The 14,790-nt window shown below is 42.0% G+C and overlaps 1 protein-coding gene across 1 annotated transcript; it reads right to left on the reverse strand.

Moving 5' to 3' along the window:
* Positions 1-7,620: 7,620 nt before the first annotated feature.
* Positions 7,621-13,791, reverse strand: BOLA-DQA2 (major histocompatibility complex, class II, DQ alpha 2). The gene is made up of 4 exons (XM_059880592.1): positions 13,656-13,791; positions 9,253-9,501; positions 8,533-8,811; positions 7,621-8,269 (listed from the first exon to the last, which is right to left on the reverse strand). Exons 1-4 carry the CDS (start codon positions 13,735-13,737, stop codon positions 8,115-8,117), a joined length of 765 nt encoding a protein of 254 aa, XP_059736575.1. The 5' UTR covers positions 13,738-13,791; the 3' UTR covers positions 7,621-8,114.
* Positions 13,792-14,790: the final 999 nt, after the last annotated feature.

Consider the following 14,790-nt stretch of genomic DNA (forward strand, 5'->3'; position numbering starts at 1 on the left):
AATTCCTCTCTTACAGGTTTGAGCCTGGGTGTAACAGGGAGGAGACAAAGTGTGTATCTACTATAAGTGCTAGGACAAAGTGAGCATGGGCATCTCTCCCCCCTCCTTTTTTAGAAGATACCAATTTCTCCAAAGAAGACACAGCAGAACTTGTCATTTCAGGGTCCCCCAAGATCTTGTCTGGACTAAATACTGTGGGATCCTGGGTTGGTGGGAAATGTAGGGCAGAAGTAGTCTTTGTAGGTTCAGAATTTGAGGAAAAGCCTCTACAGTCCTGACTCTGAGTGGAGGGTTTATGAAAGCAACTCCTGGTATTGGAGGAGCTCCCTGGGTGACCACAGACAGAACCTTAGCCTCAAGTTTCACTGATTTATGGTCAAGTAGTGACTTGAGTAGAGAAGGCAATGGCACCCCACTCCAGTATTCTTGCCTGGAAAATCCCATGGACAGAGGAGCCTGGTAGGCCGCAGTCTATGAGGTTGCTAAGAGTCAGACATGGCTGAGCGACTTCACTTTCACTTTTCACTTTCATGCACTGGAGAAGGAAATGGCAAGCCACTCCAGTGTTCTTGCCTGGAGAACCCCAGTGATGGTGGAGCCTGGTGGGCTGCCGTCTATGGGGTCACAGAGAGTCAGACACGACTGAAGCGACTTAGCAGCAGCAGCAGCAGTGACTTGAGTGGGATTCAGAGACTCCCACTGGAATCCATCCAGTGGGGATGGATTGGATTTAGGAGCAAAGAGAATGTAAGAACAGAATGATATAAATATTGAGAAACCATTCACTTCAGACACAGGATTGATATCTTAATATAAATTCTCTCTCAATCTTCCTAAAAGCCCTACGTGTAGGTATAATGACTTTTTCCACCATTATACTTATGATATAGATACTCTGTTAAGGAACCTGCCCAAGCTGGTATGTATGTCAGTTTAATTGGAATCCAATTTATCTCATTTGAAAGTCTGTGCTCTTTCCATGAATAAGATGTTCCTTACTATGACTGGGAAGTTGTTGGTTCCTTCTAACCACACAGGTGTTGGTGGGGGTGGCAGAAACTAGGAGTAAACCCAGGTGTTGTAAGGAAGACACTTTGCCAGGGACAAAGAGAATATGTATGCCCATAAGGCTCATTCCCTGGTGGCTCAGACAGTAAAGTGTCTGCAATGCGGGAGACCCTCGTTCGATCCCTGGGTCAGGAAGATCCTCTGGAGAAGGAAACGGCAACCCACTCCAGTACTCTTGCCTTGAAAATTCCATGGATGGAGGAGCATGGTGGGCTGCAGTCCATGGGGTCGCAAAAAGTCGGACACGACTGAGTGATTTGATTTCACTTTCTTTCAGGCTGAGGACAAACTTCTTTTCTCCGCCTCTTTTGTCATTCCCTGAACTCTTGCATTTACGTTGACACTACTTTGCCTCTGAGGTTCTCAGTAGTTCAAGGGAAACTGAGATTTCCTGTGAGAACATCCTGAGATTTCCTGTGAGAACATTTCTTTGGAAGGAATGATGCTAAAGCTGAAACTCCAGTACTTTGGCCACCTCATGCGAAGAGTTGACTCATTGGAAAAGACCCTGATGCTGGGAGGGATTGAGGGCAGGAGGAGAAGGGGACGACAGAGGACGAGATGGCTGGATGGCATCACCGACTTGATGGACATAAGTTTGTGTGAACTCCAGGTGTTGGTGATGGACAGGGAGGCCTGGCGTGCTGTGATTCATGGGGTCGCAAGGAGTCAGACACGACTGAGCGACTGGACTGAACTGAAGCTAATTATATTATACCTTCATTCGTCATTCATAGCAAAATAAATTCCAATTCTAATTTTGTTTTAGATATCAATTATTTCTAGTCCCATAAACTTTTTGTTATATAACACATGATTTTATTTGTTTTTTTTTTAATTTTATTTATTTTTTGATTGCTGTTTATAAGGTTATATTAGTTTAAGGTGTACAGAATAGTGATTTGATATTTTTATAAGGTTATACTTCATTTAAAGTATCCAGCACATTCATTCCAGGGTATATATCTGAAGGAGAGAAAAAAAAAAACTAATTCCAAAAGGTATATACTCCCCAGTGTTCACAGTAGCATTACTTATGATAGCCAAGATACAGAAGCAAACTAAGTGTTCAACAGATTAATGGTTAAAGAATATGTGGTGTGTGTGCATATATATATATATATATATAATGAAATATTATTCAGCATAAAAAAGAATGAAGTTTTCATTTTGCAACAGCCTAGGTAGACCTGGAGTGTATTATTATGCTATGCTGAGTTCTTACCTTATGAATCATTGATACTTAAAATTTCTTACTCAAAATCCTATTGCCAAAATTCTCCTTAGTATATTTGTTCATATGCAGGTGATCTATAATTTTTATACTGAAATTTTAATTTTATATGTTTAGGATAATAATTGCTGATATTTTCTTTCACTTAAAAATACACATAATATTTCTTTCACTTAAAAATACACATAATAAAAATACACATATACGTGGCATTGAAAAAATTTATTTAGACAATCTTACCTACAAAGCAGAAATAGACACAGATGTAGAGAACAGACGTGTGGATATGGAGTCTGAGGCAGGGGGAGGGGGGATGCGTCGGAAAAGTAACATTGACACATGTTTATTACCATGTGTGAAATAACTAGATAATGGGAACATGCTGTATAACTCAGGGAGCTGAGCTTGGTGCTCTGTGATGACCTAGATGGGTGGGGTGGGCGGGAAGTCCAAGAGGGAGGGAATATATTTATCAGTTCAGTTCAGGCTCAGTCATGTCCGACTCTTTGCCACCCCATGAATCACAGCACGTCAGGCCTCCCTGTCCATCACCAACTACCGGAGTTCACTCAAACTCATGTCCATCGAGTCAGTGATGCCATCCAGCCATCTCATCCTCTGTTGTCCCCTTCTCCTCCTGCCCCCAATCCCTCCCAGCATCAGGGTCTTTTCTAATCAGTCAACTCTTCGCATGAGGTGGCCAAAGTACTGGAGTTTCAGCTTTAGCATCATTCCTTCCAAAGAAATCCCAGGGCTGATCTCCTTCAGAATGGACTGGTTGGATCTCCTTGCAGTCCAAGGGACTCTCAAGAGTCTTCTCCAACACCACAGTTCAAAAGCATCAATTCTTCGGTGCTCAGCTTTCTTCACAGCCCAACCCTCACATCCATACATGACCACTGGAAAAACCATAGCCTTGACTAGACAGACCTTTGTTGGCAAAATAATGTCTCTGCTTTTGAATATGCTATCTAGGTTGGTCATAACTTTCCTTCCAAGGAGTAAGTGTCTTTTAATTTATAGCTTATTCACTTTGTTGTACAGCAGACACTAACACAACATTGCAAAGCAATTATACCCCAATTTTAAAATTTCTAGGCTAAAAATAAATAATATAAAAAAATACATTCTGTTTTAGAGCAGCTTTAGGTTCACAGCAAAGTTAAGCAGAAGGTAAAGAGATTTCTCACATACCATTGCTCCATCAAGCATATCCTATGCGACTATCAACATCCCCTACATTTTTTTTTACACTAGATGAATTTACATCGACACATCATTGTCACCCAAAGTTCATAGTTTACTTTAGGGCTCACTCTTGATACGTATTCTATGGGTTTGGACAAATGTATGATGTATATCTCCTATTACAGTATCAGAGTAATTTCAGTTCCCTAGAAATCCTCTGTGCTCTGTCACCTACATTCTCTTGATCACCTCTGGTTCAGACTTCCTGCATTTACTAATTCCTACTCTGGATTTTCAATTATTCTCTTATTTCTCCCTCACAGCTAGCTTTTTCTCCTTGAATCTTCCCTACTCCTTCTCCAAGTAAACATGCATAAATATCCATTTACATGTAACATAGCTTGACTAAAAATTATAGGCCATGGGAAAGGGGAACATATTTTTTGTTAGAGAGTAACAAATCCAAAATCAAATGTTACAACTTTCTTTAAAAGTTCTCTTAGCAACTCCTTCAGCAATGATAGGTCATTGACAATTAGACCCTATTTATTCTCTCAGTATAACTCAATCTCAGCTTTTCTCATTCTGGAAAAAATAATTGTCCAACTAATAAAATTCATCCATATGGAGTCTCTTAAAAGTCATTTTAATAACTTAAAAGTCATTAAAAGGAATCTCTTAAATCATTAAAAGGCCCAGAAAAGTGCTTTCTATATGATTTGACCTATTCTTTTTAATAAACTAATTGTGACTATAATTAACAATGTTTTTCTTATGTATTTGTATACTGTGTGTAAGACACTTCCTATGTAACAAGATTATTCGAATTCTGTCACTAGGCCTACAAGGAATGTATCAACACCCCATATAATGGATGAAAAAACTACAGCTTGGAAATGTTAGATACTTTAGCCAGGGTTATAAAATATAAATACTGAACTGAACTGAGGTATAAAGTGCTGAGTCCTGAACCCAGATTTAGGTTTCTTTGCACCAAACTAAGCTGTATGATAATATTCAGCCTTGATGCACTCCTTTTCCTATTTGGAACCAGTCTGTTGCTCCATGTCCAGTTCTAACTGTTGCTTCCTGACCTGCATATAGGTTTCTCAAGAGGCAAGTCATGTTGTTGGGAGGCACAGTGCAAAATAGCCTTGAAGGAGAAGGTCCTCGGGGAAATGGCGAAGGGCCAAAAGTACCCAGACATTGTGTACTGATAGCTGAAAAACATTTCCTGCCTTTGGCTATGCTCAGCACTAAGATGTAACGATTAAACATTAAAGACGTTGCTTGAAAAAAAATGGGTCATGGGATAAACACATGGGTAATTAAGAATGTGCTGGTCCTTGAAGTATCTTTTACTGATTATGTCTTAGCCTTGTACGTGCTCTGCTGGCCGTATGCTCTAAGCTGTCTGCTCCTTGCTCCTATAAAAAGGCTTGACTACAGAAATAAAGTTGTCAGTCCTTGCAGAGACTGTCTGAGTGTTGTTCTTTCAGGTTCGCCGTTTCCAAGTCCCAGGGAAGAAAATCCCCACACAGGTGGTCTGGTATTCCCACCTTTTTCAGAATTTTCCACAGTTTATTGTGATCCACACAGTCAAAGGCTTTGGCAGAGTCAATAAAGCAGAAATAGATGTTTTTCTGGAACTCTCTTGCCTTTTCCATGATCCAGAGGATGTTGGCAATTTGATCTCTGGTTCCTCTGCCTTTTCTAAAACCAGCTTGAACATCTGGAAGTTCATGGTTCACGAATTGCTGAAGCCTGGCTTGGAGAATTTTGAGCATTACTTTACAACAGACTGGTTCCAAATAGGAAAAGGAGTACATTAAGGCTGTATATTGTCACCCTGCTTATTTAACTTATATATAGAGTACATCATGAGAAACGCTGGGCTGGAAGAAGCACAAGCTGGAATCAAGATTGCCAGGAGAAATATCAATAACCTCAGATATGCAGATGACACCACCCTTATGGGAGAAAGTGAAGAGGAACTAAAGAGCCTCTTGATGAAAGTGAAAGAGGAAAGTGAAAAAGTTGGCTTAAAGCTCAACATTCAGAAAACTAATATCATGGCATCTGGTCCCATCACTTCATGGAAAAAGTGGGGAAACAGTGGAAACAGTGTCAAACTTTGTTTTTTTGGGCTCCAAAATCACTGCAGATGGTGATTGCAGCCATGAAATTAGAGGACGCTTATTCCTTGGAAGGAAAGTTATGACCAACCTAGATAGCATATTCAAAAGCAGAGATATTACTTTGCCAACAAAGGTTCATCTAGTCAAGGCTATGGTTTTTCCAGTGGTCATGTATGGATATGAGAGTTGGACTGTGAAGAAAGCTGAGCGCCAAAGAATTGATGCTTTTGAACTGTGGTGTTGGAGAAGACTCTTAAGAGTCCCTTGGACTGCAAGGAGGTCCAACCAGTCCATCCTAAAGGAGACCAGTCCTGGATGTTCATTGGAAGGACTGATGCTAAAGCTGAAACTCCAGTACTTTGACCACCTCATGCGAAGAGTTGACTGATTAGAAAAGACCCTGATGCTGGGAGGGATTGGGGGCAGGAGGAGAAGGGGACTACAGAGGATGAGATGGCTGGATGGCATCACTGACTCGATGGACATGAGTTTGAGTGAACTCCGGGAGTTGGTGATGGACAGGGAGGCCTGGCGTGCTGTGATTCATGGGGTCGCAAGGAGTCGGACACCACTGAGTGACTGAACTGAAGCTGTACGATATTGTGTTAATATTGTGTCTTTTTTTCCAATTATATTTTGAGCTCCCTGATAGAGGTATGGGCAGGGACAGTCTCATACATTTCATAGCTGTTCCATAATACCATCCAAGATGCAATGCATGGACTCAATAATTGCAGAGTGGTAAGTCTGAGGCAATGTGCCTAAAACATTCTCAAAGGCACAATGACTGCATCACACACACTCTCAAGAGTGACGTTTTGGACACACTCAGGAAAGCCAGAGGATCCATCTGTTGATCCACTTCCTCCACATGGATTTCCACTGGAGACAGTGAATCTAGAGGAGAACATCGCACTCATAGATGCTCCTACATTACCTCAATGATGTTGTCCCTCCTGGGATTTCTCTCTCATTGATTCATGCTTTCCTTAGCCAGGAGGGTCATGGGCAGAGGGCTGGGGATATTGGGGTGTTTTGCTTTTTTCAGGGCAAACAGATATGCACAGGAATCCAGCGTGCCTGCCTTAGGCTTACCTGCCTAGAGACACCCTGCAGCCATATTCACTCTACCGTTCCTCACAGGCCATGTCAGGAAAGTCTGTGTGCTTATACTGCAGGAATTCATCTAGCAGGTGAGACAAACTACACCTGTGTTCTAGGGACCCTAAGTATGTCTGTGATTTCTACTCCATCCGCATTCCCATTAGGGTTACTAACCCTAAGTAAGGACAAGTTTTTGGTCCTCAAATATCTGCATTATTATCTTACACTAATCCTCTCCTAATTGACTTTCAGTTCTTTCTATATCTAGAGAATTCTTATCTCCTTAAGGGTGAGGAGAGGAGATAATGCTTTTACCGTTATAAAGTATTTTTCACAAATTTAAAGTATTGGAAACAAATTTTGACATTTGGTACCAAAAATTTGACTTTTGTTATTTTTGAGTTCAAAAATTCTTTTCTCTTATTTTTCTGTCATAGCTTTAAAAAGCTGTATTAAAATGGGTACAGAATTGAGAATTCCTTGGCATTCCAGTGGTTAACACTCAGCTTTCTTTGCTGTGGTTCTGAGTTTGATCCCAGGTTGGAGAACTAAGACAGTGCAGCCAAAGGAAAAAAAAAAAATGATGAGTACAGACTTCGCTCTTGGTTTTTGTATTTCTGCTATAACAAATCTAAACCAAGGAAAAAAGGTATATATTACTTTCACTGATGCCTGAATTAAGGGGTGGATGGCAGTGCCAAGAGCCAAGAATGGAAACAGTAGGAAGAAAGAAATATTAACCATAGTGAACATACTGAAATATTATGAGTTTATACAAGTTGCTCTTATGTTCTTTGGCATGAAAGATGATCTGAGAAATGAAATTAAGGGGTCTAAAGCATAAGAGAACATGATCTTAATCAGCTCTGAGATGAAAGACAGGAAAAATTTCTATTAAAGGGGAGTTTATTGCTTCCATGGTGATATGGGGTCAGGGTCACTAGGGAGTAGGTAACTGGGTGGAATACCCCAGTGATTGGTGGTAGCAACTACTGAAAACATAAAACAATATCAGAAAATTAGGGGAGAACTCTGAAGTATATGTGAGCTCTGAGATGATACAGCATCTTAAGTCCCAGAGAAGAGGGGAGGGGCAGAGTGTCGGGGAAGAGAGAGTATATGATTAACTTGGCCAGAAACTAGTTCTAGGTCGTCTAGCACGTCCACTCTTCTGCTCTCATAGATTGGCAGAGCACCTGCAACAGGAAAGACATGAGACTGATGAGTCCTAGGGAGCTTCTGTGCCGCAGTCATGCTGGTTCCCAATTCTCCCACTTTTCAACCACGTTTGTGTCTACAACTTCTTCCCTCTTCGCTTTCTCCTGAAGTGTGTCTGTGGCACTGACAAATATGAATCCTTACCTTCTTTTCTAGGATGCGACTCACAAGGGACCCTGGTGTCTGGAGGCCCCACCTGAGCGCAGGCCTTGGATGATGAAGATGGTGCCCACCACAATGCCCACGAGGCCCACGGTCAACCGCAGGGCACAGACCACAGTCTCTGTCAGCTCTGACATAGGGGCTGGAACCTCAGGCTCTGGAAAAGTGAAGTTATGAAAGTCAGAATACAGAATGTTGGTTTATGTGCCTGTGCATGAGGGTGGGCAGGAGGTGTGGTGTTCATGCTACAAAAACTTAGGGCACCAGGCTTAGGGAAGCGAATGAAGGTTTCTATAATTTTAGAAACCTTGAAGTGTGGAAAACAAGCTTTGGACTGTGAGACTGAGGGACCAAAACTCAGAGTGTTTTGTGCTTGGTAGAAAAAGAGAGAGTACCAAAAGGGGTGGAACTCGTACATACCCCAGTGTTTGAGCAGTGGCTCATCCAGGCTCCAGTGCTCCACTTTACAGTCATAAACGTCATCATCAGAAGGGAGGAAGGTGAGATAACCAATCTTGAGGAAGGAATGATCATCTTTAGGGAGGAAGCTGGTCTCAGAAACACCCTCTGTGACTGCATGTCCGTTCTTCAGCCATGTAATGTTGATTACAGGGGGGAAATTGTCCATGTGACAGATGAGAGTATTGGGCTGGCCCAGCACCATGGGAGACTTGGAAAACACAGTCACTTCAGGAACTTCTATGGTGAGGAAACAGCACAGATGTGAAATGGGAAAAGCTTGGCGCTGATTCTGCACTGCCTCCTAGGGGAGCCCTCCCACCAATGTTTCCCAGTGTGACAGTTGAGGAGCTCTTGTTTACCTTCTGCTGGGAGATGCTATGCGCTGCCCACGCTTTATCCCCGTGCTGTCTGTGGGCATGCTTGTTAAGGAGGAGGTCTGTGGGACTCCTCCTTGAGGGATTCAAGGAATATGTTATGGGAGTAAGGGTCCTTATATTACATGGAAATATGTGATCTTTGAGATGGGAGAGGATGTGTTCAATAATTACTATGAAATCTGGGGACACTTGGGAAAGTTTCACAGCATGGTGAAGGATATCTCTCCGTAGAGAAGAAGGGCATGAAGCCTGATATGAAAGAATAGATTCAGTGAAGAGAAGCAGAATGGTGGACACTTACCATTGATAACAGGGGTAAAGTTGGAGCGTTTAGTCAGGACATCCAAGTTGTGTTTTGCTGTAGCTATTTCACTCAGTGCAGCCTGTGGGTCAAACCCTGCAAACTGGCTAAACATAGGCAGCCTCCAGACAGTCTCTTTCTTCCCCAGGTCCACATAAAACAGCTCGTCTCCATCAAATTCCTGGGTGTACTGGCCAGAGGGACCATGAGATTGGTAGATCTCTGTGCCATAGGAGCCAACGTGGTCAGCTGATAATTGAGGGTGAGGAGCAGGAAGGTGGAAAATGGAGAGAAAAGGCCATATTAAACAAAGTAGCTGAAGAAACTAACTTTCAAACATGGTGGGTTTCACCTTTGGCACAATGTCTCTAAGCAAAGTGCCAGCACTTGCTTCCTTCTCCCTCAGTGTTGGTAGCTGTCCTGTTAGAACCCAGGCTGCTTTTGCACTTAACACGTGTGATTCTTGAGTGTCCCTTGTGGCTTGGCTGATAAAGAATCTGCCTGCAGTACAGGAGACCTGGGTTCGATCCCTGGGTTGGGAAGATCCCCTGGAGAAGGGAAAGGCTACCCACTCCAGTATGCTGGCCTGGAGAATTCCATGGACTACAGTGCATGGGGTTGAGAGTCGGACACGACTGAGCAACTTTCACTTTCATATACTCACAAGGGCAGGATTTCACAGGCTTTGTTTACTGCTATTTCCTGCCTGCCCAGCTCAGTGCCTGGCACGTTGTAGGTCTGTAATAAAGATTATAATGGAAAGAGAGAAGAAAGAAGGGAATGAATGAATTTTCCTGGTATTAGCTTTCTTCCCTTTTCTTCAAAAGTTTTTTCTCACTTAATTTTTCATCAGATAATAATACATTCATTGTGATTCTTTTCCCTTCAGGGCTGACTCAGAGCAGAACATTTTCTGCATAGGGGTTCCTTCTTTTTTTTTTTTTTTTAAACCAAGGAAAACCACACATGATCCTACTATTTTAAAAGAGATTCCTCTTTTATAAGGTATAAGAAACAGTATGACAAGGACAGGGACAACATAATAAAGCATATAAAGAATAAACAATGCTTCTAAGGTGTCCATTTTGTTAACCGTAGTGATTCTTAAAGAAGAATGCCTGATTCCTTCTGAAATAAAAAAATGGAAGCTTTATTTTGGATTTCTGACATTTCCTTCCCCTATTTCTTTCTTTAATGTGCAAGTCACTCAGTCCTGTCTGACTCTTTGCGATCCCATGGACTTTAGCCTGCTGAGCTCCTCTGTCCATGGGATTATCCAGGCAAAAATACTGGAGTGGGTATCCATTTCCTTCTCCAGGGGATCTTCCCAACCCAGGGATCAAACCCAGGTCTCCTGCATTGCAGGTGACTTGTTTACCATCTGAGCCATCAGGAAGACCATTTTTTTTCTTTAAGGAGGTAACTAAACTTCTCCTTTTTCTGATTCAAAAATTTCAAAGTCCCATTCTGAGGACTAAGAGTGAATTATAACCCTTTTCCACAAATGGACAATGTACTTTTCTGAGGATGCTAAAGCAGAGTGGCAACCAACTCAGTTTGACTCTGCCCAAGTATGGACAATTTTGTCCAGACACATATGAGTCTTTTAATATTTTCTCTTTCTCCACTTCCTCATTTCATGAATATCAACAGGATTTCAGACATTGGGAGAGACAAACAATAAAACATCAATCGGGCATGGTCTCTGTCAACAAGGAGTCTGTTGAGCAATGGGAGAGTCAGGTGAGAAAAGGACCAAGTGCTGTGTACTGATCAGTTCTGTGACGGGTATATCCTATGCCCTCATCTTACCTCATCTGTCAATGAAACCAAATGAGATTTTCCTTTCATGTTCCTTGGTCTTTTCAGGGGTCTGTTTTTAGCTCCTGGAATGAAATGATCTTTTAAGATTTCCTGGACACCTCTAGCTCATTCCTGAAGTTTCTACTTAGTTATCAACTGTTTTAACCAAGTTCTCTCATTACACATTTTTTAAAAATTGCATTCTAATCTCCAATCTCTCCATTCCAATGTCCTGCTTTCAAGTTAGTCTATTGTTCATCCTTACCCCCTTTCTGGATCAGTTATAATCAAAGGCCTTCTAACAAAACTTCTTTATCCTTGTAATGAATATTCTTGACTCCTTTTCAAACATGAATATATGCAATTATTCCTTTTCATCTGGTCCTTGTCCTGGGTTGCCCACAGTGAACCACATCACACTGCTGTGCCAACTGGAACTAATCACTTTTATAGCTTCAGCCTCAGCTGGGTCCATTGCCCTGCTCAGCAATACTCCTGCTTTTCTACACCATTTTCTTAGCATGACGAATCCTAGCACCCCGAATGAGGCAGATAGCATGTCTTTTCATTTTTGAATCCCGCAAAACTTAGCTTGCTATGTGCTCAAAATTGTGTACAAAATGTCAGTTACTATTCTTGAGGATCAAAGAAACTTTGGGGAAGACTTAAAGACACAGAGGTAGCAGAACTATATGACGGTCAGAATCAGCAGTGACCAGGGAAGCGTTATGACTTGTGAGCCTTAAGCACTGTTTCTCAGGCAGGCCCACCTCCATAAAAATACTAAAGGTCATATTTTGTGACCATATTGGTATAAAGACCTGTGGCAGATTCATTTTGATATATGGCAAACCAATACAATATTGTAAAGTTAAATAAAATAAAATTAAAAAAAATAATACAGGCTAAATTAAAATTAAAACATTTTCTTCTACCATAAATTTTCACTTTTTCTAATTAAAATGATAAAGTATTTTCATGGGGCCTTATAAGCATTCAGGCCCTCAGCACTGTGCCCACTGTGCCTAATGGGTAAGTTGAGCTTGACTAGGACACTCTGGTGTGATGTTGAAGAAAGAAAATGTGGAAGTGTGCTGGAGAAGCAGGTGAAACTTTCTATCACACAAAATTAGAATGGGAGCAGCCACGGCTAATAAAGTTGCTGAAGATTAGAGTAACCTCCTTTTCTCTTCCCCTTTGACTATCTGGCCATTCTACTTTGGTTTTACAAACTCACTCTTCTTTTCCATAAACAACAGAGATATGGGTAAGGGATGGATCTTGGAAGGAAAGGAAGATGAAGGAATGAACAGAGGGTAGAAAGAGGGGGACAGCAAAGGCAGAGGGGCCTAAGGGACCAAATAAGTAACCTGTGCTTGCCCATTCTTTTTGAAGGATTTCTATAGATGGGGTGAAGAACAGGTAATTTGGACTGACAATTTGAAAACAATATAATTTAATTCAGAAAGTTTTTTTTTAATCCAAAGTTCTCAATTTTAAAATAAAAATAAGGAAGATTTTTACTTTGCTAAAGAAAAAAATCAAAGCTACACTTATAATGGTAATACTAAAAAATAAGAGTAATCTTTGACATTTGTGTATCTTAATTACTTAGAAAGCATTCCTACACAACTTTATTTGTGAGGTGACATATATGAAGCAACTGAGATCAAGTGATGACTGTGTGGCAAAGTGCTTTATATAAAGGTACTCGACTGGGCTTGGTCATCCTGTGCCAGATGCCAGCATGGAAATGTATGTAGATCTGAGACTAAGAAAAGGTCAACCTTCTTCATATCCACACAGTATTCATAATTCATGGAACTATTCACCCCAAGATAAACTTTAGAAGAAATATATAAAAAGCTTCCAAAGTTGTTCAGATAAGTTTGGGAGTGATAGTTCATGGAATTTTTTGTAACAAGACGTCTACTTGTGAAAACATTGCTAATCTTTGAGGCAATCAAAAATGAACTGATTGCCCTAGAGCCCTCCAGAACATATTCACTGGCTCCAATATCAGAAACTGAGTGATGACCTTGGTGAACTTTGCAACAGTACCGGTAATAAAGAGAGTGTGTCTGGACTCTGGTTTCCCGAAGGAGGAACAACTGTAATTTTTAGATATGCCTAATATTGAGAAGACTCTCGAGAGTCCCTTGGACTGCAAGGAGATCAAACCAGTGCATCCTAAAGGAAATCAGTCCTGAATATTCATGGGAAGGACTGATGCTGAAGCTGAAGCTCCAATACTTTGGCCACCTGATGTGAAGAGCTGACTCATTGGAAAAGACCCTGATGCTGGGAAAGATTGAGGGCAGGAGGAGAAGGGGACAACAGAGGATGAGATGGCTGGATGGCATCACTGACTCGATGGACATGAATTTGAGTAGGGTCTGAGAGTTGGTGATGGACAGGGAAGCCTGGCGTGCTGCAGTACATAGGGTCACAAAGTGTCGGACACAACTGAGCGACAGAACTGACTGAATATGGAGAAAGGTGTGAGGGTCTCTACTATTTCTAGGCCAATCTTTCTTGATTTTCCCTCTGAATCCCTGTTCCCCAATTCTAATCTCTACATCCCTCAACTGTGCACTCGCCCACAATGTCTTCACCTCCACAGGGGCTCATCATGGTGGTCAGGGCGAAGGCCCCCAGAATCAGAGCTCTGTTCAGAACCATCCTCTTCTCAAGGTGGACTCAGCAGTGGCTGTTCTGAGTTGCAGAGCAATGATGAGGGCTGAGTTAAGAAGGAACTTTGAAGACACTCAAACCATACTCTGCCAGGTCGGGTTGCGGCCAATCAGAAAAATCCCCTTTGATGACTCCTCAGTTGCTAGATGAAGACTTTGTACTAAGAGGCCTGAAAGGGACTGGAAAATCCCCTGGTTCTGATGCAGCCTCCATTCAGAGTGGACCAGAGAGATCTTCCTATGAAAGGAGGGAGGATATTAAATCAGAGTCTTTTCACATGTGTGTAAACGTGCTCCAACAGGATTTTCTAGATTACAACTCCCCAGAACTCTCCCTTGAGTTGGTCCCCTCCCTGGGAGGCCCTGTCACCTCCCCTTTCCCCTGCCTCCATGCTGTGCTGTGCTTAATCTCTGTCATGTCTGACTCTTTGTGATCCTGTGGACTATAGCCCACCAGTCTCCTCTGTCCATGAGGATTCTCCAGACAAGAATACTGGAGTTGATTGTCATGCTCTCCTCTGGGGAATCTTCCCAACCCAGGGATCAAACCCAGGTCTCCCATATTGCAGGCAGATTCTTTACAGCTGAGCTACCATGGAAGACCAGGAATGCTGGAGTGGATAGCCTATGCCTTCCTCAGGGGATCTTCCCCACCCAGGAATCAAACCAGAGTCTCCTGCAATGCAGGTGGATTCTTTACGAGCTGAGCTACCAGGGAAGCTCAATGCATCCATATGTAGGTTAACTGTCTTTCTCTTTGCTTCCATAGTGCATATGGAATTCTCTAAATATTGAGATGACCCAGGGGAATTCTGTTAGTGGCAGCCAAGAAATACCTTTGCCTATCCTCCAGACCCAGCAGCACTGGTTGGTCGGTCCTGGAAGTGCTTTCTGCCACCGTAGATGACACAGACTTAGTCTGAATGGAAGCCCCAGTGGTATAACATAAATGAAACAGACCAGAATAGCAGTGAAGGGGCTCCTAAAACAAAACTGCCTTCAGAACCACACCTTGAAAATTAGGCCAGGAATAAGTGCCAAG

Source organism: Bos taurus, chromosome 23, assembly GCF_002263795.3.
Source record: "Bos taurus isolate L1 Dominette 01449 registration number 42190680 breed Hereford chromosome 23, ARS-UCD2.0, whole genome shotgun sequence".
NCBI lineage: Eukaryota > Metazoa > Chordata > Mammalia > Artiodactyla > Bovidae > Bos > Bos taurus.